At 39.7% G+C, this 26,787-nt stretch overlaps 1 protein-coding gene and 1 pseudogene across 1 annotated transcript in view; both read right to left on the minus strand.

Moving 5' to 3' along the window:
* Positions 1–26,787, minus strand: part of PKD2 (polycystin 2, transient receptor potential cation channel) — a 68,885-nt gene that overhangs the window by 28,949 nt on the left and 13,149 nt on the right. Inside the window, exons 3-9 of the mRNA XM_070393017.1 lie at positions 21,681–21,814; positions 18,415–18,665; positions 14,379–14,603; positions 11,194–11,422; positions 5,839–6,006; positions 3,508–3,689; positions 2,294–2,414 (exon numbers count right to left, since the gene is read on the minus strand). Coding sequence (XP_070249118.1) covers positions 2,294–2,414; positions 3,508–3,689; positions 5,839–6,006; positions 11,194–11,422; positions 14,379–14,603; positions 18,415–18,665; positions 21,681–21,814 — 1,310 coding nt within the window. The remainder of the gene's footprint in view (positions 1–2,293; positions 2,415–3,507; positions 3,690–5,838; positions 6,007–11,193; positions 11,423–14,378; positions 14,604–18,414; positions 18,666–21,680; positions 21,815–26,787) is intronic.
* Positions 20,374–20,473, minus strand: LOC139000487 (U6 spliceosomal RNA; annotated as a pseudogene).

Here is a 26,787-nt window from a genome sequence, read left to right on the forward strand (position 1 = left end):
AAATGAGAATAGGATATAGAATACACATAAGTTCCGGGCTTAATGCTCAATTCCAAGGGCAGGCAGTTGTAGTAGGAATAACATCTCCCACCTCTCCTTTTCAATCTAGGCATCTAATGTTTTATTTCTGTTTCCAAATGGCTGTTACCTAATGCCTGCAAAAGTATTAGCTGAAGTGGATAAAAGTGTGCATCCTCTGAAGAGATTTAAAAAATTGGAAAGTGGCTGAGAAAGACTCTTGGAGGTGTGGGGAGAGGAAGTTCACCCTCGTCTCCATCCTGTCTCACAAGGTTCACTCAATGTTAGAGTCTTTCCCTGTTAATGATGGGGCTTTGCTTCCTGCCTCAGCTGGGCCACCTCACACCAATGTGGCTTCTTGTTAAGTAGGGGCAATAAATCAACACCTGGCTGTCATCTCAGAAAGGTGGCCAACACTGCACTTAGCTTGTCATTTCCGTAAAAAAAAAAAAAAAAAAAAAAAAAGGTTTGTATTGACAATAGCCTTCCCTCTTTCTGGGGGTTGGGGGCAGGGTAGGGAGAGCAATTCCTTGTTGTGTAGTAATACAAAAATTATTTTAGTATAAAGAAAAAAAACTAAGAGTTTCTTTTCATGTTCTAGCAATTGATCTGATAAAGTGACTGAATAATTTTAAATTTTAAATTTAAATTTAAATTTTAGAAGGTGCTGTCTACTGGAGGACAACTTTCAAACAAGTCCACATTGGAGCATTTCCACTTGCCACAATCATGTCCCTCACTTGGCTGACCAACATATGAAGAAAACTTAGGTGGCCTGAAGTCAACTATAGGTCATTGCAGAACTCTCAATTTCTGGTTTTTGTTTTGTTTTCTGAGTAGACATTCAGGGATTCAGATGCTCCAGAATTCAAACTACTAGCAATGTTAGAGAGTAAGAAAGGCTTACTTTTTCCTCTATTTTCTTATTCTTTAATCCTATATAATAAAAGCCCAGAGACCTAATGGCAGAACGACCGGCCAACTAGTTGCTATGATGTCCACTGACCACCTGGGGGCAGATGCTCAACACAGGAGCTTCCCCCTGGTAGTCAGTGTGCTCCCACAGTGGGCTGACTGGGATGAGTGGCATTCCCACAGCAAGAGCAGCCACTCAGAGGGCGGGTCCACAGCCCTCAGCTGACTGGGATGAACAGCGTTCCCACAGCAGGCAGATCCCCACATGCCATGGCCCCACCAGTGCACAAATCCCGTGCACTGGGCCTCTAGTATATAATAAGAAGGAGAAACTTAGGAGGCTCAGTTTAAAAGTAATCGTGAGACATGCATAGAGCAAGATACAAATGAACTTGCATGATATTCCTGACTCTTCAGTTTTATTAAAATACATCTAATTCTCACTCAGTAAATACTATATACTTAACCGCTAAGGACCTGGACCAGCTCTGGAGATGTTACACTAAATTACTGAATCTTATATACAAAGAATCTTTATAAAATCCATTGAAAACAGAAACGGTTTTATTTTCTTAAGATGTTGGTTGGTGTAAGGAATCCTTAAATGTTAGTGTTTAAATGGAAAAAATACCCACTGCCTAGGTTAAACTAACTTAATATTTTCTTAGTAGACTAGACAAATAAATGTATAAATGTTAAGATGAAGAACAAAATGCCTTTAAAAAAATCCTAATTAATTTAAGACCCAATGGTAAGAATGTTAATTTGTACCAAATCAAGAGAATAAACAAGTATTTTTTAATATAATTTTTCAAGCAATTTCCATACACTATTAGATTTAGTCTCTAGCTATGTTAAATATGACTAAGTGAAAGTAAGATATTTTATTTTGACAAGCAATAATTCACTCAAATATTACTCTTGAGATACTGGATCTAAGTTGCTTAGTCAGTTCCTCTTTTTTAAACAAAGAGAAGAGAGAGAGAAATGCAAAGTCATGTTAGCAAATGACCATGAAAAGCTGATGTTTGTGTTAACAAAACATGTGAGTAAGCATAGTTAACTTTTTAGGCAAAACACTATTTCAAGTAACTTTATAAATTTGCACTTGAACTATTTTTTTCCTTGAATAGACATTATTATCTATCTATAATTAGGTAAATGAAAGTCCATGGAAAAGGTATTTGGTGAAGACTTAAAACTGTAAAGCAAAGACAAGGAAAATAAAATATGATTTATAATACCCACATTTTTCTACTTCCTGGGTTAAAAAAAATGATAGGGAATAGAGTGTAGAGAAAAGAAAAGATGGTGATTTATGAAATTTAAATCACCTCACTCTAAATAAAAGCATACATACCAAAAGAATGAAGAACATAAAGAACACAAATGTAGTGAAATAAAGTGGTCCCAAAACTCGATTAGCTTCCTCAATCTCTGCGAAGTTGATATCACCCAAAATGATACGGAATTGAGTGAAGCTATAAAAACAAAACAAACACCACAAAACAAAAACAAAGAATGTCCAGCATTGAGGCAACATTTTTAAAAAGATGATTTTAGGCATTTTTTTCAGTGTAGATAATTGTCAAATAACAGAAAATTGTCAATTCCTTTGGAAAATTCTTGCTACTTATATGAGCAATTGAAGCCTTCTGGAATAAAAATAATTCTTTCACACTAAATATTATTTCAATTTGGTTAATAAGAAAATATAATCGTATTATTATTGGATAACTTATAAAGCAATGGGCTATATGAATTTAATACATAATTTAGGTAAAACATGGTAACCCTAAACTTTTACAATGGTCATCTGGGTCTGAATTTAAAATCTCTTTAAAAAAAAGATTTTTGAAGAAGAGCCGAAATTGTATGTCTCAAAGCTCCAACATTCTGACACACACTCAAAGTGGGGTCTAGAGTGGCTGTGTGTTACCAAAGCTGGGTCTTAATTAGTAAAATCATTCTCATTCCTGACTTTTATCAAACAGCAACGTTAATGAGGGACCCCCGTGTGCAAAGCTTTATTACCTTCAATGATCATGATCATCTCTTTTCCTAACTCCTTTCTAAATGGAATGGAAATCTGATACTGGCTACTTTTCTTGTTTTTAATATCATATTTGAGAACTTTGAAAAAAGACAGAAAATTCCTGTACTGGTTTGAGTTTCTCCTAGAATATTAGAAATACTATTTTCTCCTTAAAAAATAACTTGATGTTTAAAACATATGGCAACAATATTGACTAGGAATAAAAATATAGGCAAATGGTCTCTTAAAAGCTACCATTTGCATGTGGTGCTAAGAAGACCTTGATCTTGGAACAGAGTTGATCTTACTAACATGTCTTACTATTATATGGGCTGTTACCTCAAGCATCAGCATTTCAGAATATATGGTCATCTTTGCATTGGTGGGTCAATGCTTCTGGGAAAGAGATTTAACTCGAATTTTAAACAATGACTTTTAAACTCTGGGTTAAATAGCAACCATGAAGATTTATCCTTTATCCCTGAGAAGGCAGTGGCATCCCCGGTTAAACTTTTCTTCATAATTTCATATATACTTACATACACTCTTGGAAAGTACTGAAGTCATCAACCTGAGTGCCAAAGACAAGGTAGGCCAACTGAGCATAGGCTAAGAAAATAATGAAGAACATAATTGCGAAACCAAAGAGGTCTTTGGCACACCGAGACATGGTTGTGGAGAGCTGACTCATGGTCCTGTTGAAGTTGATGAATTTGAAGAGCTATAAAAGACAGAAGGATATGAACAGATGAATGGGTATGTACAGCTAACAGAACATTATTCAGCCTCACAAATGAATGAAGTTTTGATACATATTGTAACATGAATGAACCCTGAAAATATTATGCGAAGTAAAAGAAAAATAACGTGCTTTTTTTCAAATCTAGCAAATTCTATTTTTCTCATTCAAAAAGTATTTTGGGTGCCCACCATGCACCAGTCACTATTCTTGGAGCTGGGAATACAGCAATGAACAGAACAAAGCTCCTGCCCTCATTTTAGTTACACTTACCTGGTGGTTAAAATACAGTAAATGCAGGTTTAATTGTAATTACTAGTAAAATGACTAGTGATAATTTTCTCTCAAAGAAGTTTCAAATAAAAGAGAGAAAACCTCCTACAAATAAAAACTAGTAACATAAGAGAGAAAGATAGCAAGACCTCCAGGAAATACTTACTTCAATTTTAACTGTCATTTATTGTGCATCAGACTATGTACAGGCATTGTGGGGGAGGGCTTAAGGAGACCGCCTCAAATCTTAACAGTGACCAAAACATTGGTATTCTATCTCAGGAGTCAGCTGGAGCTTGGAGCCTGGATTTGAACCCAGCTCTTTCTGACTGCAAAGCCATACTACGCATTTCTGTAGACAAGGCAGTGAGGATGGCTGCCCGGGTTGAGCCGTTCACGGCCCAGAGGGCATGGCCACCTGCATAGCTCTAGCTAGAAGCCTTGGTGGAAGAACACTGGGGAGATACAAAGAAGCTGAGTCATGACCCTGCCTGAAAGAATGTAATGGTTCTTAAAAGTTTTGGGGGCAAGATATTTACAATTGAAGCTCTAAGTAAGCCACCCAGAATTTTACTTAAAGACCTCTTATAAACTGTTTCTGGCCAAATCAAAATGTTTTTCAGGGTGTTATAAACACATTATTTAATACAATCCCTATTAGTATTTCTATGAGATGTTATTATTACTTGTTAATGATAAAGGTTTGGTATGTTGCTGAGAGCTTCTCCTGACTGAATAAAGAACCTGAGAGATATAGGATGAGGTCTATGCGCTCTGATAAAGCTCAGGCATTCCAGGTGTGGATACCAATTCAGTAAAATAAATAACTGTTGGTAAGTGCATTGTAAAATGGTGCTGCTCAATAATACTTTCTGTGATGATGAAAATATTCTCTATGTCCAATGCAGTAGCTATTAGCCACATATAGACTTCATGCACTTAAAAATGTGGCTCGCCCTGACTGGTTTGGCTCAGTGGATAGAGTGTCGGCTTATGGACTGAAGGGTCCTGGGTTCAATTCCGGTCAAGGGCACATGCTCGGGTTGGGGTCTCGATCCCCAGTGGGGGGTGTGCAGGAGGCGGCCTATCGGTGATTTTCTCTCATCCTTCATGTTTCTGTCTCCCTCTCCCTCTCCCTTCCTCTCTGAAATCAATAAAAATATATTTTTTAAAATGTGGCTAGAGTGACTGAGGAACTGAATGCTTATCTGTATATGATTTAAATTAAATTAAATTTAAATTGACACTGTTGACAGGCTGGCAGCAGCCCTGAAATGACTGAGATTTCCTGCATCTCCAGAACTAAGGCTTACTGTACATGATGAAATGCCCTAACCTTTCACATACATGGAAATGTACATTATGTCTTAGGAAAAGAAGGAAATGAGTGATTAAGGAACTGCTCAGAAAGGGTGCTTGTTCCAACCTCAATTCTATGTAAAGCTTCTCTATGGCCTCTACCTGGAAAAGAAGCAATCTTTCTAGAGAGCATTTCCAATCAGTATGCCTGCCCCCTGTCTCCATTCCTCTAGTTCCTTTTCCTTCATCTGGTCACACCCATTTCCGGGTGACCTGTCCTTGCTAAAGTAGCCTGGGGCTCCGAGCCCAGCTGCCATACTGAAAAGGCCCCTATTGCTTCTGTTAAACAAAACTTACAGGGACAGGTCTTGCAAGAGTTCAGGTAGAAGAGAGCATCATTCACAGCAAGAGGAATGATCAAATGAGTCCCACTAGCTTACTTTAAAATATGGAGTAGCTTTGGCTACAAAGGCAAATTTCTCCAACATTTTGTGTGATTCATGTTAATAAAAAGAAGGGAAAATATGATTAAAAATCCAGAATCAAATTTATACATTACCTTAATCCAGACAAAAAATACTATGACCGCAGCTATATTGTTGAACTGTATTTGCCAGTATGCCAGATGTTCAAAGTTGGGGAAAGTATTTTGATCTTCCAGGAACTGTAGCAGCACCTCCACACTCGATGTTCTGTGTATGTTAATTCCTATAGCCATCACTGATAGCTGCAAAACAAAAGACTTCCCTATTATTACAGTGTTTTAGAAATAGGTCACTTACCCTAAAATGACTAGTTTATTTCGCTTTGCCATTGTATTAATTCTAGGGATCAACATTTTTCTCACCCAATTGCATTCATAAAAGTCACTCACATAATTGGAAAGTGTTGGGCACTGCCGTAAAACAAGAAAAGCAGTATATTGCTTCTCGTTAGGGATGGAAATCCAATGAACAAACAGAAGTTAAATGCACAAACTCTGTCCTCAAGGAATGAACACTCTAGTTCAAGACCAAATAAATATACAATGATAAATAATACAAAAACCTACTCAGGAATTGGCATCACACAACATAAGGTGAAGGGTAAAAGACGTATTAAAAGGAATGCTCTTAAGGAAAGAATGAGCTTGGCCTTTTAAGAGGGAGGGAATGATGACAGAGAGGGCTCAAGAAAGTTTGCAGTGGGAACACATGGGCCAAGGGTTTTCCTCTGGCTTGTTTCTGTCTCTTAACACATGACCAACAACTTTTCACACATGCTTTGGTCCTGGGCTATAAAACCGTATCTGAAGGGACACTGGGCCCTATACTTGCATCCATCAACATTGGAGTAGCATGTATCTGTGGGAAGTGCTAGTATGTAACCTTAACGCCTTGCCCTCATGTGAAGTCTGAGTCCATGGCAGGTAGGTTGTGACAAGTGGTGTAACCCTTGCTACCCATTCTCCCTTTCTTCTCATGGATGATGGTCATTGACCACTTCATTAGTCCTTCTTCTCTTTTTATAAAAAATAGGTTTTTATTGATTTGAGAGGAGGGGAGAGTGCAAGAGGGATAAAAACATCAATGATGAGAGAGAATCATTGATTGTTTGCCTTCTGCATCCCCTCCCCTTCCCCAATGGAGATCGAGCCCATGACCCGGGCATGTGCCCTGACCAGGAATCGAACTATGACCTCCTAGTTCATGGGTTGACACTAAACCACTGAGTAACACTGGCTGGGCCATTAGCACTTCTTGAGAAGCCATCCAGATCATGGCCCCAGGGGATTATCATATCAAAGATCTGCCGGGCTGCCAATAACATTGGCAAAGCCAACCTCACCACCTTCCTTTTCTTCTTTATGAAGTAATCCTAGAGCCAATCTTGTATTTCTGTACTGTAGGAATATTTTCTTTGAGCTCTCTGGAATATACTGAAGATGTTTTTCTCCATGGACTTAGCTGAAAGGGATGAAAAATAAGTTGGGGGAAGTGCTGACTGACTGAAACCAAAAACACCCCTTTACCCAACACACTCAGAACAGTGTGTTCTCCATCCAGTGTTTCACTCTGCACAGGACAAATGTGGAACATGTAGTCATTTATATAATATCGATATCATATCAACACATTAAATTTCCTTGGGACTTTTCCTTCAAAATAGGGAATAAAAGAAAAAAGATTTTGTGAACATTTGGGTTGTTAGTTCTTTCCTGAGTTTTCTTTGGAATTCTCATCCTTGTTTACAAAAGAACAGTCTCTCTTTACCATAATATAAGTTTCATGAGGGCAAGGGTTTCGGTTATTTTATTCATTCCTATATCCCTAACACCTAGAACAGTACCAGGTGCATAGTAGGAATCCAGAAAATATCTGGTGAATAAATTATTTTCACCATGTGAGCCCTACCACTCAACAAAATTACTTGAATTTAGACTTCTTAATAATCTTCCTTTTTTTATTTTTAGTAATTCTGCTGGTTTTGAAAGACTATTACGTAGGTGAAGTAAGCCTGTAGACTTTAGAGCAGTGATGGCAAACCTTTTGAGCTCAGTGTGTCAGCATTTTGAAAAACCCTCACTTAACTCTGGTGCCGTGTCACATATAGAAATTTTTTGATATTTGCAACCATAGTAAAACAAAGACTTATATTTTTGATATTGATTTTATATATTTAAATGCCATTTAACAAAGAAAAATCAACCAAAAAAAATGAGTTCGCATGTCACCTCCGACACGCATGTCATAGGTTCGCCATCACTGCTTTAGAGTGTTAGGAAAACACACACACACACACACACACACACACACACACACACACACAAATAAAGGAGATAATTTCAAAACAATTCTAAGATGTTATATTTTTATTAGGGTATCATTTCTTTTCAAGCTTCAGTTGGACTTTTTCAAGTCAGGTGGGCAAGCAAATTTGGGCCAGATCAAACAAAAAAGCATTGGCTCCTTTCATAGGGTTCAAGGTCTAATGGAACACAGGGTGTGTGTGTGTAAGGGGGGTGTGGGGGGAGAGGAACAGAAAGTCTGCCCTTATTTCCACTGGGTCAGGAAAGGTTTGAAGAAGTGAGATTCCATTAGCCCTTCCTTTCTTTTCTTTTTTTTAAAAAGCACACTGTTTGAAGTGTGGTCTTGGCAGTACTAAAAGTTAAGAAAAATAAGAACAGCAGCACAGTGAAGCAAGTTTTCAAAGAAATACTTGCAAAATGTTGTGGCTGCTGAGCCAAAAAAACTATCCTTAATTTCCATGATACCATCAGCTGTATTTTCCAGTGGTCTCCAAAGTGGGATGAGGCAATTCACTGGAGTTGGGAGGAAAATATTAAAACTTCAAGGCAGGTGACAAGAAACTGTTAGAATTCTATTTCTATTTATCCCAATCTTTAAATTCAATATTGTGTATTTTTTTTTTACAAATGTACCCTTTATATCAATACACACACGCGCGCACACACACACACACACATTTCATAGATAATTACAACACATTAGCATATGCTATCAAAATTTTCAGTGACAGATGAACATAATCACAAAAGGCTGAATGCCACTGACGACCCTTTTGTTGACATTGGAGTAATTTAGTAAAAAAGAAGATTGATATTAATTAGATAAAATTACATGTACCTCTTTACCATGATCATCAATGGCGTAAATATGAATATATTCATATAAACAAAATCAGTATGTTTTGCATCTTTATAGTCCCAATCATTGTTTTCTAGAATAATTTTTAATGTATATGGATTATAGTCAGCCATCACACAGTCCAGAACTATTTTGAAAAGTTACTTCTAGTATCATCACCTTTCCAGCCTCCTTGAATACTGCAATCCTCCTGTAACTGTGTTCATTATTAACCCGTTGAGACTCTGGGGACCAAGAGTTTACCTATAGGACTGTGTGAAAGGAGGGATGCTCTTCTAAGTGCATCAGGGTCGGATCAGTTCCACACCATGTTCTTCTGTATTTTCATTTTAAGCAAAAGCCCTTTCTGAAATACACATGTGTGTGGCTTACGAGGCAGTGGCAGAGCAGTGAAGATGGTTATTGTGAGAATTAAATGAACTTCGGTATATGAGAAGCACTTGGAACTGTGCTTAGCACAGATAGCTTCTCAAGTGTTAGCAATGATTACTGTTGCTCCTGTCAATATTGTTATTGCCATGCAATACGTCTATATAGTTCTTTTTGTCTTAAGTATTCTTTTATTCACACATGAATATCATTCTTACATTCAATAATATAATAGGTTAACACATTAATAACATTCAAGAACATATTTTCTATATTTTACCAACCAATTCTACCGATGATTCGATAAATGACTTGATGCAAAGGCTTCCCAAACTGATTTCTGATTTCGGGGGAAGAATACTGATAGGAAAGTAGAATACTAGAAGAGAGAATGATTAAGGGGGTGATGCATCACTTACTGAGATTTCAGAGGGCATCTCTGCTGGCCAACTTTTAAGCATGTGACAGTTAAGTATGTCATTATATGCTTAACTGTGTAACAGTGCTTAGCAATAGATTGTTACTGATGAAGAGAGAAAAACTTGCAAAAATACATTTCTGCTCTGATGCTTCTGGAAGGAAGTGGTTAAGATGCTGCTGAAGGGAAACCATCTTGACAAAGTGTTAGAAATTATAATAGCCCGGCCGGTGTTTCCCAGTGGTTGACCGTTGATCTATGTACCAGGAGGTCACTGTTCAAATCCCGGTCAGGGTACATGCCTGAGTTGCAGGTTCAATCCTCTGTAGGGGCATGCAGGAGGTAGCTGATCAGATTCTCTTTCATCATTGATTTTTCTATCTCTCTCTCCCTCTCCCTTCCTCTCAGAAATCAATAAAAATATATAAAAAATAAATAAATTCCTTTTTAATCAAAGCTATTGTCCTTCTCTTGAAGAGATTAGCTATATTATATGATCCCATGTCAGCTTTATTTCCTTTCTCTTATCTCTACACTCCTTTCTTTTCCCATCTCATTCTGCATTCTTTATTCTCTTTTCTCTTACATATTCATGTAAGAATTATTGTTCTGGAAATGATAGCACCTCACCTTCATTAGAAAAAAAGAAATTGTCTGAGTTCACTGAGAAAAGAAAGGAAATCTTGATTTGGGGGCAAAGTGCAGGTTCATGTCAAACATTCTTAGGAATCATCTGCTCTGGAAGACCCTGGACAATCTCTGATCCTTGAAACAGTGTTCGTGCTAAGGGAACAGCTGTTCGTTTGTTTATTTGAAATTCCCTGAAGACTATGGCAATGAGGGAAAAATGTCCTTGTTTTGCTGATATTCTCCTAAAAATCCCCTTTCTCTCCCTTCCTCTGAAATACAAAGTATGTCTAAAGAAAGAAGTTATAATAGAGTCAGGGGCGGGCAATAGCCTTGCTCTGTCATGCTCTTATGATTTCTTGCACCTCATCCAGAAAACCTTGCTGGCCGTCTATTTTGCACTCTGCAAGCTACTTGCAGAAAAATGCAAACTGTGGGGAGGTTTTCTCTGCAACCCCAAATATTTCAGGCTGTTTCTTCTTGCACATGTGCAGGAAAGATATGTATTAACTTTTACTAGTTGAAGAAAAATATCATTAGCAAAAAACAGAATCAACAACACAAAAGACGTTTCCTTCCCCACATCTCATGGCATGGCAAAGGCAAATATGAATTATCGCTATTTTTGTTATTAGTGTGGCTGAGAGATGATTGCAAATGCCTCATTACTCCCTGATTCAAAGGGGTTACTCATGCAAAATGAGGACATAATGAGTAACACTGCAGTTGATGTAACAGAGGAGGTTTCAGATTCTCCTTCAGGAATATCAAGGTGCACAATGCTGAGGAGACAGACTCTCATTAACATGTTTTTATAACGGAGGTGGGTATTTGGTGTTGTTCTCGAACCTACCACAATGATCACAACATCCAGACAATTCCAGAAACTCCTGAAATAGTGTAGCTTGTGAATGCGAATCTCCAATATCTCTTCCACCACATAGTAGAGGATAAAGAAACAAAAGATAATCTCACAGGCTGCCAGGAAGAAATCAAAAGTCGTGACATATCGGATCAGCTTTACAGGCTGAAATTGCCAAGATGGAATCACACCGCCTGTTGCTGGGAATTCAACCAATAACCTGCATTGTAATAAGAACAATTAAGACAGTAGCGATAACAACATACGAATGCATCCAGGACAGGACGTCCATCTATTTTGTCCCTGCACTGGAAGGTAATCAAATTGCAATCACATGTCACCCCGAACTAGTGGCAAAATGTTTTTTATCAAAGCTAATGACTCCAGACTTGTAGAATTTTATGTAACAAAAAGTAAAGATTTCCCAAGGCCTCTCAGACTAAAGAGATTATTCCTCCTCAGTCTCCCTTTTACCTCTCTGGTTTTCATACTTTGAAAATGCTGATACACTTTTTTTTGTGATGTACAAGTTAAATAACAAACAAGCCTTTCTAGGCCTTTTATTAAATGCAAGTCATTCTACTAGAAAATGAAGAACATAAGAAATATGTCATGCACTCAAAATATGTACGATCTGGTTGAGAACTGCATGTTTTGTACATATATAACGATAGGGACGGAGTTTCCCATTCATTCATTTGGTAACACTAACTAGCACTGAATAATTTACCCTGGGAGTACTCTTTGCTTCCCTTCCCTTCCCAAAGCCTTACAGCAAGCATGTCAAACTCCAAGACGAACATGGGCCAAATAAACAAGGTTTAAGTATATGTGGGCCGAAAAAAAACAAAAGCTTCAATTTTCATAGAAACGCGTAGGTTCATTTAGAAAAGTATAGTATAAAAAAAAGGGCAATGATAAAATTAATGTTTTCTTCCTGACACGTGGCATCTCTTCTCTGCTACTGTCTTTCCTACTTCAGGGAAATCTTGTTCACTGTGATTACTTTCAAAACTGATCCAAGGTAGATGCCAGCAGTTCTGGATCTGACAAGGGACTTATTTCCTTTCGTACCAGTAATTGTAAGTAATGGCTCACACCGTTCTATCGGCTGGGCTGCAAAAAGATCCACTGTGGGCCGCATGCAGCCTGTAGGCCACGAGTCTGACATGCTTGCCTTACAGCAAATAGGTCTCAGTAAACGTAAATGTCGGACCACCCCCCCCCCCCCCATTTCTACTGAAGGCATTGATCTTTAGTGGTAACATAATTAAACAGGATGGTTCTTGCCAAATTGCCATTTTGTAGGTGTCACACTGAGAAAATTAAATGACTCCTTTAATGGTATAGCCCAGGGGTGGGCAAACTTTTTGGCTCGAGGGCCACAATGGGTTCTTAAACTGGACCGGAGGGCCGGCACCAAAGCATGGATGGAGTGTTTGTGTGAACTAATATAAATGCAAAGTGAACATCATTACATAAAAGGGTACGGTCTTTTTTTTTTTTTTTGTTTTGTTTTATTCATTTCAAACGGGCCGGATCCGGCCCACGGGGCCGTAGTTTGCCCACGGCTGGTATAGCCTTTCTATCAAACTAGAAATAGAATCTCTACCTCCTTAATTGTAAGACTTTTAAAGGACCTTTAGTCAGCATCAGACATAACCATTTCTCCCATTACAGGATGGGTGACCACAGGGGGAGCCTGAGCATATAGGACTCACACAGGAGCAATAATCAAGCACAGGCGGGGGCCATAGCAAATTAGAATTGCTCACACCCTCCTGCTTTTTTCTTGACTGTTTGAAACTCAAGAGAGCAATAGTGAAATGAAGAGCCTCGTGACCGCCTCAGTGCAAACTCACGAGAGCAGGAAGTAGCCTCTGTGCCAAGTCTCACCCCACATCTGTCACCCCTTCCCCGAAATGTAGACAACAGTGTAGAGAAATGAAGTAAGTGCCTGGACAGTATTCTCTCCTAAAATACGGGGAGGAAGTGAAAGACATACGCAAGACTTTCTATAAATAGATCATTCCTTAAAAGTCAGTCAGAACTGTATGCTTATTTCTATCCTCTTCCCATCCTTGCTGGAATCGTTAAAACATTCAATAAAAACTGAGATTTTCATTCATTTCTGTGATATTACTTTCTGCAAAAGTTGTTAAATACAAGGAATGGCAAAATGCAACTGGCCATGTAAAGCCGAGTTGAGTTTAGCCTAAAAAAATAATAACAAAATAAGGATATTATGAGAATTTATCCTTCTTATTTGGTGAGTAAATATACGCGCAAGTAATTTATGTTGGTGGTGTTTAGGTGTTGGCAATGTGTTGTTCACCAGGATGATTAAAGTGGGTGAACCCCAAGTCCCCTTGCCTGCTCTACTTTTCTTTTTTATCGTACATATTACCTTCTAATATACACTTTAACTAATTTGTTTCTTTTGTTTATTGTTAATTGTCCATTATCTATCTTCAGGTTGAATGCAAGCTCTGCAAGGGCAGGTATCTTTATCGTCTTCACTGAGTGTCCCGAAAGCCTAGAACAGTGCCTGGCACCATATTAAATGCTAAATACATGTTTGCTGAATGAATGAATGAATGAATGAACAAGAGGCCCCAGACAAGTGAGTGGGATCTTTGTCGGTGTCCTCACTGTCACCTAAGTGGTTATGATGGCAATGTCGCAGGATCTGTAGAAGGAAATTTATGTGCCTTTGGTGAATCTTGAGCAGATGTAGGTACCTGGGTATCCTATTGAAACCAGAAATAGCTCCTACCAAAGTGCTCATGTTCTAATAGAAGGGGCATCATCTGAGAATGGGAGACTCAGGGAAATGAGCCAAGATTTGATGGCTGGGGACCTTGGTCACGGAGCATAGAGCATTAATCAGCCTCACAAGGGGTAAAAATATATGTTAATAAAACAATGCTGTTGGCATGAACTTGGACCAGACTTAAGATTATCCCCAATCAGCTATAGCTCAGGATCCTAACTCCTTTCCCTCCAATATCGTTATCCCACTAAGCCTTCAGTTTTCATCCCTGCCTCCCTATCAGCTCAGATACTTAACACTATCATTTTGCCAACTGCAGGCAACAGTTTTCTGGCCTATCTCTAGATTAGGATGTACCTACAAATACATGAAAATGGGAGGGCTGAGTGGCCTTGGTACATACCTGATCACACAGAACAGATTAATGTTGGCATTGTACACTGAAAAGTCAATAAAAGTCGCCCTGGTTCCTCGATCTAGCCAGACATTTTTCTTGAGACTAGCAATCTGAGTGGCTGTTTCCTCTCTCGTTCTTGACAAATCCAGGTAATAGCCAGCTCCACTGTAAGTTGCGATCATTCCCCAGTGGCTACTCCCATTCAAGTCTTTTTCACTCGTGTAGATCCAACTAATTAAAAAACAAAATGAAAACAAAACAAACAGGTAAAATCCGTGGAAGACTTGTGGCAATTACAAAGATGGCTGGTTCCCGGTAAAAAGAGTATGTAATAAAAAATATATATGTCTTACCGAGCTGGGTAAGGCGCTTGACATGGTGCTTCATAAGTGTTTTCTTATTTAATTCTCATAGAGTTATTATTCCCATTTTAGAGATGAGGGCCCTGCGGCTTAATGAGGTCAACTTATGTCTCAAAGCTTTTGAGGGCAGAGTCAGGAACCTAGATCATGACTGTCTGTCTCCAGACCCTGAGCTATTAGCCCTTAGCTCATATGGCTGCCTTCCCTGGGTACCTGTACTCTGGGACTAGATGACACAGGTGGGTGGGAAAGGCATCTTCAAGCTGGAGCCAGGCAAGGCCAGAGAAGTACAAGGCACTCAGCTAGTAGTTCAGTGTGGCCCCCATAAGATGAGAACCTAAGTTCAGTGTCACTTACAGAAGCCAGGACTGTGAAGGGCAAGTATGGATTCAGGGAAAAGAAGGTTTCTAAGAGACTCAGAACAGAGTTACTCTGGTGGCAGCAGGAAAGACTGGCGTGGTGAGCAACAGAGAGCTCATGTGCAGGAAAGAGTTAATGTAGCAGGTCCAAGATGGCCTTTCCTTAGGAAGCCAGCTTGCAGGGTTGGACTTGGTTGGCATCTGGAACTTGACTGATAAATAGATCCCTACACTGATAACCTTGGGTATCAAAGAGCAGAAGCATTTCACACGTGTTGTTACACATGGTTACTGGAGGGATGAAAACCATCTAATGTGAGGCTATTGGGAGGAGACTTTTGGAAGCTTGCCCTTTGTTTCGTCTGAACTTTGTTCCATGTGCCTCCCTGCACCTTCTGCTGTTTTCTCTTTATGATCCTTTCACTGCAATAAACCTTAGCCATGCACATGAGTATATGCTGAGTGCTGTGAATCCTTCCAGCGAATCACTGGACCTGGGGGTGGTCCTGGGATCCCTGCCCAGCTCAGTCAGCAGTCCCTGCAGTAACCAAGAGGTGATCAGGCCTGAACCAGAGCAGTGATGGTGGGAAGGAGAAGGAAGGACACACAGTGTCTCCACTGCAGTGACTGTCAACAGAACCTGCCAACTGATTTGGAAACAGGGGCAAGGGACAGGGGATATCTCAAAAATGACTCTGTACTCTCTTTGGGGATAATGTGAAGATGGTAGTGCCAGCAACAGAAGGAAGAGCATCTAGTAAGAAAGTGATGAGTTCAGTTTGGAGCATACTGAACTGTAGCAGCTGGTGGGACATATAAAAGAATATAGATTTGTCTACTATCCCTAGAATGTAAGCTCTGTGAAGACAGGGCATTTGATTCTGTTTTGTTTACTGCTGCTACTCTGGGGCATTGCTAGAAAAGGAAGACCTCACCCGGAACATGCCGGACACATGGTGACAGCATATTTGTTGACGAGATAATGAATCATCAAATAGAGATGAGAGTGCAAACCATCTGAATTTCAAGGGGAAGAGTATAAAGAAAGAGTATACAGAAAGGAAAAACAGATCTGAATATAGAACCCTGGAGTAAGACAGGACAGGCGAGAAAAGAAGGGGGTTACAGAATTAAGAGAACCCAAGTTCAATGTCACTCACAGAAGTCAAAAGAACAAGCTATCAACACTGGCACACTCTGCAGAGAGGCTGACTAGGATGAAGACTGAGAACTCGTTCAGTGGATTTGTTAACTGGAGGTCACTGGTGGCTTCTAAGAGAGTTCTCAAAAGCAAGGGTTTTGAGCTTTGAAGGGTGATTCAATAACAAGGAAGTGGACGTGGCAGTGAAGACTATTCTTTCAGGAAGTCTAGAGTTAAAGGAAAGGAGAAATGGGAGTAACCTGAGAATATGGCAGGATCAAGGGGCAGCTTAGGTACACACCAGAAAGATCCTCTTCAGTAGTCCACACTCAGTGGAAATCACTTCTGCATCCATGCACCCAGTAGGCACTTACTGAGCATCTTTCCAGTCCAGGCACTATTCAGGGTTTGAGAATATAGCAGCGAACAAAAGAGAGCCCTTGCCCCCAAGAAGCTGAAGACTGATGAGGAGCTGCAGGTGGCAAGAAGCCACCTTAACATAACTCACATGAAAGGAGAAAACACAGGCCTTGGTCAGGCTGGTTAAATCCCAGCTTGGTTCCATGTACTGGCTGTGGGTAAGCGAGCCTGTTTTTTCATCTATAAAATGGAGATGATACCTGTTTCAGAGTTGCTTTGTGAAGAGTCGATGAGATGATGGATAAAACCATTTCTTAAATAGCATCTGGCATAGAGTCATGGTTGCACACATATCCCTTATTTACGACGTGAGATAAAGTTAAATAATGGATAAGGTACCATAGTTTAAGGGCACATATATGCTTTACAGGAACTAGAAAAAGGAGCATCGGAAAGGAAAATCACTATCATAAAAAAGTATTTTGTATTTAGTCCCTTTACTCTAAGTCTCTGATTTTTACTAATTTCTTGTGGACCCTGGTATTAAATAGGGTGTACATTAGATGACAAAGAATATGATCACAGAAAAGGTGTTTTCCCCCCACTGCGTATGAACAAATCTGGATTCTGGGAGCCTCAGTCCCAGAAAAGGGATCCAGATGAACCGTCAGAATTAGCTTAGAAAAGCTTAGATGGCAATTCTTTTTTTTTTTTTTTTTTTTAAATATATTTTATTGATTTTTTACAGAGAGGAAGGGAGAGGGATAGAGAGTTAGAAACATCGATGAGAGAGAAACATCGATCAGCTGCCTCCTGCACATCTCCCACTGGGGATGTGCCTGCAACCCAGGTACATGCCCTTGACCGGAATCGAACCCGGGACCTTTCAGTCCTCAGGCCGACGCTCTATCCACTGAGCCAAACCGGTTTCGGCTGATGGCAATTCTTACCACAGTAATTCACCCAGGACAGTACCCACCATGGGAAACCCTGAGAGTTCTCATTTCTTTTCTTTAAGGTTTAAATATGTTTCACTTTTATTGACTTTTATAGAGAGAGAAACAGAAATAGAAACACCTAAGAGAGAGAAACATCATAAACTGGCTGCCTCCCATACGTCCCCCACTAGGGAATGAGCCTGCAACCTGGGCATGTGCCCTGACCGGAATCGAACTAGCAACCTCCTGGTTCATGGGTCGACATCCAACCACCAAGCCACACTGGCTGGGCCTCATTTCTTTATGATAACTACAGTAATTCTAAAAAGAAAGACTGTCCTCCCTTAATACACAAGATGTTTTAGGTATGCTTGCCAAAGAGCACACCAAATAAATTCGCTATAAATATGCACATTACAAGTACATACTCAAAATCATAAACACATTTGAGAAGACAGAAAAACTGCCCCACAGGCTTATTATCCATTTTAAATAATTGCATTCTGAACAAAAATTTATTTGTAAGCACTCATAAAAAAAAACTTCTGTACCAGAAAATTTCCTAGAAATAACCCAGCGGATGATACTACTGACTCTATAAAATTAAGATCCAGGCATCGCATCAGAAACCTCCAAAGGCCCAGTAGCTTCTTTCTTATAGACCACACGGTCAGGGATTTAGCCTCTTGAAAAATATGTATTTAGAAGCTGAAAGGGGGTAAAAACTAGAGAAAACTTGAGAAATCAAAGGTTAGTTTGGCCACAGCCTTAAATATACACATTGAAGAGTCAGGGCATCTTCTTAGGTGAAGGAGTCAGAGAATGAATGAATGAATGTCGGTGAGAGGCCAAAGCACAAGGCCATGAGCCACAGACACTTACGCGGTTCCATTCCTCGGACCAAATGGAGCCCTGTCTTCACTACTGACAGAGTAGACATCATAGCACTCTTTAATTTCATCTCTCAAGTCCTGGGGGATAGAACAGGATCCATTCCTGACTTTGAGTTGCCGTATCCGTGGTACCCCTAATAGGAGGTTCTCGTAGTAGATGAAGCTTCGGTTGTCAGCTTCAGTTCTGTTGCCGGGCTGTGTCTTCCAGTACAGCCCATCCAATAAGGCACCTTCTGTGAACTGAAAGCACAGGGAACATTTTTGAAAAGCTTCAAGCTCCATGGCTGCCTTGCTCCTTCCCGGAATGTGTGCATGACCAACAGTGTAGTACTCTGTGAACACAGCAGAGTGACAAGGGTAGGTTTTGCTGTCAGAGGGACTTAAGTTGGATCTTACTCCATCATTTGCTAGTTGTGAGGCCTGGGTTCCTGGGCTCCTGCACTGGTAATGTCCATTTTTTAAAATTTTCTTTAAAAATTATTATTATCTTCTTTTTGTTAATCCTCACCCAATGATATTTTTCTATTGATTTTTAGGGAGAGTGGAAAAAAGAGAGAAAGACAGAGAGAAACATATCAATTGGTTGCCTCCTGCATCCGCCCCAACCAAGGCCCAGGCTGGGGAGGAGCCTGCAACCAAGGTATGTGCCCTTGACCAGAGTCGAACCCAGGACCCTTTGCTCCGCAGCCGATCCTCTATCCATTCAGCCAAACGGTCTAGGTCATTGTCCATCGTTTGCATAGTTACTACATCGATTTGAAAGGGGATGGTCTGGATTTCAACAAACATACAAACAGAATGCTCTCATCTCAAAGAGGCTCAACCCCCTTGGGATTACCCTGCAGTTTTCACTTCACAGTATAAACAGAAACCAATAAATCCGATCTTTTGATATTTTTAGGGTTTGGAGGCTTGTGTTTTTATTCCACAAATGGTTATCAAATGAAAGTGTCCAGTCAGGCAAATCCATGAAACCATTACATTTTATGATTATAATTTTTCTTATAGCAGCACTTTTTATTGGCTTTAGTTGAGATTTGCCTTTTATTATGACTATTGGCCATTCTCACTCGATTCCTGTGAGACTCTCTTTGTTATAGTTAATATTTAATATTTAGACTATTTTATTTAGCAGACTCTATAAATGAGATATCTGCAAGGCACATAGAGTGTTACAGATGTTTTAACTTAAAAAAAAATTAAGTTTTAAAATTTTTAATTTTATTGGGTTAAGACCTTTTTTGGTGTACCATAAATGTATTTTCAGAAAAAGATAAAACACTGGTTGACTGGTTTTCTGACGTTTTATGCATATTACACAATAGTCTTCAAATATACAAAAGCTACATTAAGTAGCATATTTTTCAGTCTTGTTAGAATTGGACCTAATGCCTATGCAGTTAAAATGGATAAAGTGTATACAGATGTTTTATATATTATAGGATAAATATATAAATTAAATTTTTCTACATACAACTAAATCTGAGAGTTGGGGTAGTAATATTTTGAATATTAATGTATTTTTAAAGATCCAAGATGAACTTTGTGCAATGCATTTCTGTAAATGCTTTTCAACATATTTGTCTTTGGCAGTGTTTTGTTTGCTACTACCTAATTGCTGTGGTGTTATTGATGAAAGTTTTAATTTTTAAAATTGCATAGGATATTTCAAATCTATCATAAACAGTACATTTCTTTTTAAAAAAACAGAGAACAGCCCTAGCTGGTTTGGCTCATTGAATAGAGCATCGGACTGCGGAATGAAGGGTCCCAGGTTCGATTCCAATCAAGGGCACATGCTGGGCTGCAGGCTCGAACCCCAGTTGGGGCTGTGCGGGAGGCAGCCAATCAATGATTCTCTCTCATCACTGATGTTTCTATCTCTTCTGTCTCTCTCTCCCTCTCCCTTCCTCTCTGAAATCAATAAAAATATTTAAAAAACACACACACACACATAGACCATTTCACAGATTTGAGTGTTATCCTTGTGTAGGGCGTGCTAATTTTCTCTGTATCATTCCACAGAACAATAGGCACACAGTGGGCGCTTACTAAATGGAAACTCTGATTTTTGCTTTAGGACTGAAGGTAAGGGGCGTGGAGGGAGCTGTTTACATAAACCCATGATGAACTTCACTTTCCCTGATTAAAAGTTAATAATTAATCATCAAGCTTCAAAACTTGTTTGGAAAGGAAAAGACTATAGTTTTGATTACCAGTTTGCCATCTGGTGGATCTTTTAATGGTTTGGATTATTTTCTATATGGTGAACTCTCCAACCTTGCCCACCCCTGCTTTTAGAGCTTGGCATTTATTATGATTGAATTCTGTGTATCTGTGAGAATTTTCTTATTAGTTTGCCTGTTGGAAAGGCATCTAGCCATTCGCAGTGTTTTATCAGATGATCAACAGAGATAAACTGATTTGCCTAGGAAAATATTCATATTATGCAACTGTGGTTTTGGATGCCAAGTATTTTCAGGCTTTAGAATGAACAGGTTCCTGTGATCCAGTTTCCTCTATCTTTAAAATAAGCAGCTCTGATCCCCTGGTTTTATAAGAATTTTAGAAAGTATCTCCTTAGGAAGAAATAATCATTTCCTTTCCAATCCCTTTCTGCCCCCTCACACACAATTTTTGTAGATTCTGAGCCCCATATCTTCCAGATTACTTGGATGTTTCTCCTATGGTATCATTCTTTGCTTATCTCTTCCACCATCCTGGAATCTGTGACAATTTGGGAAGGGCTGGGTTTAATTATACATTAGAGATCTTTGAAAGAACGTGCCTGCAGGCACTGGTCTAGCGTACCTGCCATCATCAACAAAGACACAAAAAATAAAAAAAATAAAACAAAGCAAGGAAAAAACAACTAAGTTTTACACCATGGGCCTTACATCCTAAGAGATACTCAACAGATAGTTATTGAATCATGAATGACTGCATGAATTATAAACCTGGTGAGGAAGTGTCCTTCAGGCTAGAATAAAGCCCACTTTTCTTACTCCCTGGCTATGGGGAATTCCTCTGAACCAAACTGAGATTCATTTACAACGTGGGGAACGTTAGTACTTCCCTTGTATGGTTACTATGGCGATTAAATATGTTAAGACATGAAACCCTCAGCATGGTGCGAGGCTACATACTTCTAGCAACCCACATGGCAGGCCCTGCAAATGCTGCTGAATTTAACTTATGAACTAAATGAACCATTTTCAGTGACCAAGAGGTACTTTCAAAGTCATTGGTAAATACCTTCCAGAAGTCTTCCATTGAAGAAAGCGTTTTAAAGTTAGTTTTCTCCGTTTTGGACACGGGGGTGTCTAGGAAGAGCTGTGACATTACGCGAGTGTAGTAGTACACACTGGAGCTCATCATCCCATAGGTCACTGGAACACAGAGAGAGCCAGATGAGCCCCTGAGGGCACCTGCCCTCACTCCCACATTCCCGGTGGACGGCACACACCCTCGTCTCCTTCCCTTTGCCATTCCTGCGTACTCCCTAGTTCTCTGGTTTAGAAAAGAAAGAAACTAACATTGACATGTGAAATAAAACTGCCTAAGTACTGAGCACTGAATTAAGATCAGGCGCCTTTACTTGACATTTTGGGATTCCAACCAGCTTCTTGGCCTTCATCTCTCAGTGCTTCTGGGAGGCTGATCTGCACAGGTCCCAGCAGAGGCCATGCCGAGTTCCTCAGCCCACGGCTATGCACGTGCCGCGGACTCTCCCAGCAATAATGCGGGCAGGCCATCTCTGCTTGTTCCCAGATCAATTCTACATTCTTCTGGCCCTGCTCTGTGCGTGCCCTGAGGCTGACCTCTACAGACTGTACCACACTGGGTCCCTTGCCAATATGGGGCTGAACAGGAGGTCTGAGGGCATGAGGAGAGAGAGAGTTGCGTTTGTTCCCTCACCCCTACTCTCCATCCCCTCATCACCTGGGTGAAGTCTGTCAGGCGACTCTCGAAGCTTGGCCACGGCTACTGGGGAAAACTCTTTCCCACAGCCACACTAGGTCCATGCCATGCCATTCCCTCCCCTTTTCCTCAAGCCTGGAGGTGGGACCTTTCCTGAGTGTCTCACTTCCCCTTGTTGGTCTCCACCACTCCACCACACCTCTGCAAACAGTCACTTCATTAAACTTTCTTTAGCTACCACTTCAAGGTTTTCACCTCTGCCCCTTCAGGATGCTGATAGGTACAGTCACATCTAGCTCTCACCTGTCAAATCTTGTATGAAACCCTCTAAACTGAAGCTCCATCCCAGCCACAAGGACTGGCTGATTTTACCAGCCCATTCTGAAAAGTCCTGGAGGGAGGTGGGAGGGTAATTTATAGGCTTAGCAGGTCACAGATTAGGGTTTGAATCTTGGTTGTGCCTCTTACTTGCTATGTAACCTGTGCAAGTTGCTGAAACTTTTTGAGCTTAAGTTCTCTGTAAGATGAGGATAATGAGCTATTCCATAGGATTTTTTTGGTGCTTAAATAAAAATAATAACTAAAAATTATCTAATTCAGTGGCTGATGCTTAAATGTCCAAAAACAGTGGTTCATCCTCCTTAATCAGATTGTTATAACATATCTATTAAAACTGTCAGCACTTTAATGAGTACTATCTTATTCTGGACTCCAATGATTGCAGGTGTAATATGCTATAATTCCTATAATTAGCAGACACAAAGCTTCCAGAGGAAACACATTTTATACTTCTTTTGACCACAGTTCTCAACACCTAGCAGGTGAATAATGCTTACCTGAATCTATAATAATCTCAGGCTTCATAAAATACATTTAAAACCTTGTTTAAAAATGATTTGAAATTAAATGCTATTTAGTAAGTCCTCTCTCTCACATAATTCCTTTCCCACCTGAACATCATAGAAAATTTAGATTATTAAAAGAGAGGAGTGGATAATAGTGATCTAAACAAGAGTGTGTCTGAGAGTCCATGTCAAGCAGCCATGGGAGCAGAAAACACACCTAATCCACATGGCGTGTGTCTGTAGTTAGAGGGGGAGGAACGTTTTCCAGTCTCCTCAGCTAGGCTTCCCCACCTATCATCCTCTGACCTGCTAATTAGGACAAGAACACTCCTCGTTAAGTGTTACATGACCTGCTGCCTTTCAAAAACTGTACTGGAGCAGACTTGTAATCCATTCACAGTTACGGAATAAGGTGTTGAACATGAAGATGAGTAGGATGTGATCTCTGCCCTAAAGAAGAGGAGCTCACAGGTTCCTGGACAGAGCCCTGCCTTCCCAGCCCCACAGAGGGATGGACAAGGTACAATGAATTCTACAAAGGCCTTCTGTGGAACAGAGTCAGTCCAGGGAACAAAGCTGATATGATGCTAAAGGGTAGTAGTGAAGGCTCCCCAAGGCCAACTAAATAAATGTTTATTTTTCTAAATTAACTTAAAATTGGAATTTGCATTGAATTGACTGATTAATAAAGATCATTTTGGATTTTTTGTTGTTGCTAATATAAGAATTTTGACAAATTACTTAAATTTCTTGATTTATAAAAATGGTATAGTTATATATGTACAAAGATTTTAGCCAATGATTTAAAATATATATCTCCTTTATTTTCTTATATTTTCAATTTTAGTTTTACTTTTGAAATTCTGAGGACCTGCATGGAATTTAATGGCTTCACTGAAGGAAAGTGACAGATCCCCTTGACTATGTAGCTCCTCCTGCTGGACATTCAGAGAAACAATGCCATCTAGCTTCGAGGGTATGATTATTCAATCAATCAGCAAACATTACCCCAGTCCCTCCCTTATGCCAGGCCCTGGTCTGGTCTGTGGGATATCTTTGAGTGACATCTCCACAGAGTCTAGGAGTCAGCTGCACCATGAGTCCATCTAAGCTGCACCTAAGGGACCCCTGTCTTTGAGGTCAGAATGATTTGGGTTTGAGTTTTCACATTGCTTCATCTTGAATGTCTGCCTCTATGTTGTGGGTCTCAGTGTCTTGGGCTTCTTGGCCAACCACTTAACTTTTCTGAGCTTCAGTGTAATTACCTAGAAAATGGGGATAATAACATCTAGAGCTTTTGCGTAGTTCAACTGGAGAGATGTATATAAAGACATTTTGCATACTATCAAATGCAGTAGAAATATAAGACTGTTATATCATTTCTGCTTTCAGTACCTGATGAAGAAAGCCCATTTGGAAGGCAACATTCACTCCTTATATTAACTAAATTGTGAAGAAAAAAATTACAGCATAAAATAGGTAACCTTAAATGAGGACTAGAAAGGAGACTATTAACAAATATAATGTAAAGGACATATATATATCCTATGTGCATATATTTCTTCTGCTACTTAGTACCTGTCTTAGCTCCCAAGTTCCTTTTCCATAAAGTAAGCCAGAATAAAAAAATATCATCATAGCATCATCAATTAATCAGCATGTAAATGAACCAAAACTGTCAGAAAAATATGCTCTCATTTCAAACAGGCAGTAGATACTATATTATTCTTAATATTGTGAAACATATAAGCTCAAATACTAAAGCAAATAAAGGCAATTGTACTGAACAAACTCCAAATCATTAGAATAAAAAGCAAAGAAAAAAATCTCCAAAAGGAAAATAACAGGAAAGCATAAAAGAGAGGAAAAAAAGAGATGACAAAAATCTAACAAAAGCATGAAATGTGAAGAGGTTAAACTCACTAGATGACAAAGTCTTATTAAATATTGGTTTATAACATTTTTAAAAATTGCATCCATAGAATTTTTATGAGACCCACTCAAAATGAACTGAAAAATAAAGGAATGAGAAAATATGTATTAGACATATATTAGGAATAAAATACTTTTTAAAATTTGGTAAGTGGCATAATCATCTGACAAAGAAGATTATAAAGTGAGTATTGAGTTAAATAAACAAATTATTTTACAAATAATGCCATATACAATAATTTAACTGTAATAACCTTTTATGTATTGAATAACAACAGCAAGATATGTAGAGCAATACCTTCTAGTAATATAAAGGGAAATAGCAAAACTATAATTGTAGTTGGAAACTTAAATTTATATCCTATCAATCTTTGATAGAGAAAGTAGACAAAAATTGTCCTGGGATATTTGGATTTTAATTGAAAATGTAATTTAATGTACATCAAACCTTATACTGCACCAAAAGAGATCACATGGTCTTTTCCAAATATTTATGGAACATTTACAAAAATTAGTAATATGCTAGGTTATCAAAGGGAACATCAGTAAATCCCTAAAATGAAGACTTCACCAGGCAGGTGTCCTTACAAGGAGATGGCCATGTGAAGGAACAGAGACACAGGGAGCTGGCCTTCTGACGATGGAGAACGGGAGTGATGGAGCGACATGCCAAGGACACCAAGGATTTCCCGCAAACTATTACAAGCCAGGAAGAGGCGAGGAAGGATTCCCTTACAGGTCTCAGAGGGAGGATGGTGCAGGCACCATGATTTGGACCTCTAGCCTCCAGAACTGTGAAATATAAATTTCTGTTGTTTTAAGCCACAAAAGAAAACACACAGAAAGCCCCAAACCAAACACAAATGCCCTCACAAAAAAAAAAAAAAACTAACCAACCAACTAAAACACAGAAAAGCCACCCTGATAAATCAACTGAACACTAGCTGGAGAGAATCCTGATAATCAAGGAAGGAAAGTGGAGACTGCAGAGACTGGTAGGAAGGGCAGAGGCACGAAAGGGCTGGCTGAGCTCCCACAGGCAGCAGCTGAAGTTCTGGAGGGATATCTCAGCTGTGGGGGGTTCCCACTAAGAACTCTGGGGTCTAAACCCCAAGCTGGGATCCCCAGCCTAGAGCACCAGAACTGAGAAAGGTACCCACATAACACTTGACTGTGAAAAGCAGCAGGGTTGCTGTCTGCCAGTGAGAGATGGATGGAAATGCAGGCACCCTCTTAAAGGGCAACGTACAAAATTTCATGTGTAGCCACTCACCTTGGGCTCTGGAAGAGGGAGGGCAGAGTGGACCGGAGCTGTGTGAGCAGAAGCCAGGTTTGGGGGGCTCTGGAATTGGAGCTCAGAGGGCAGCCACCCCAGTTTCCTATGCTGAGTCAATCCCTCACTCTGCAGAGGACATCTTTCTCCAGTGAGCTGCTATCCAGGTGGTATTTACCTGGGGGGAAGGCAGTTGCCCAACCCTATTGGAAGACCTCTTGCCCCACCTTGTGGTCAATAGCCTGAGGCTAATAAAAACAGCGGCAATGGGACTACAGGCAGAGGTGGGTCTCTGGAGGCTTTGAGTCTTTGCCTGATGTAATCTGAGGCCTGGGACTAGGAAAAGCAGATGCTGGTGCACATCTTGATCCTTTCCAAAGGAACATAGCCC

Source organism: Myotis yumanensis, unplaced genomic scaffold (genome assembly GCF_028538775.1).
Source record: "Myotis yumanensis isolate MYYU_CA2020_CCGP unplaced genomic scaffold, mMyoYum1.0.hap1 SCAF_1, whole genome shotgun sequence".
NCBI classification, from domain to species: Eukaryota; Metazoa; Chordata; class Mammalia; order Chiroptera; family Vespertilionidae; genus Myotis; species Myotis yumanensis.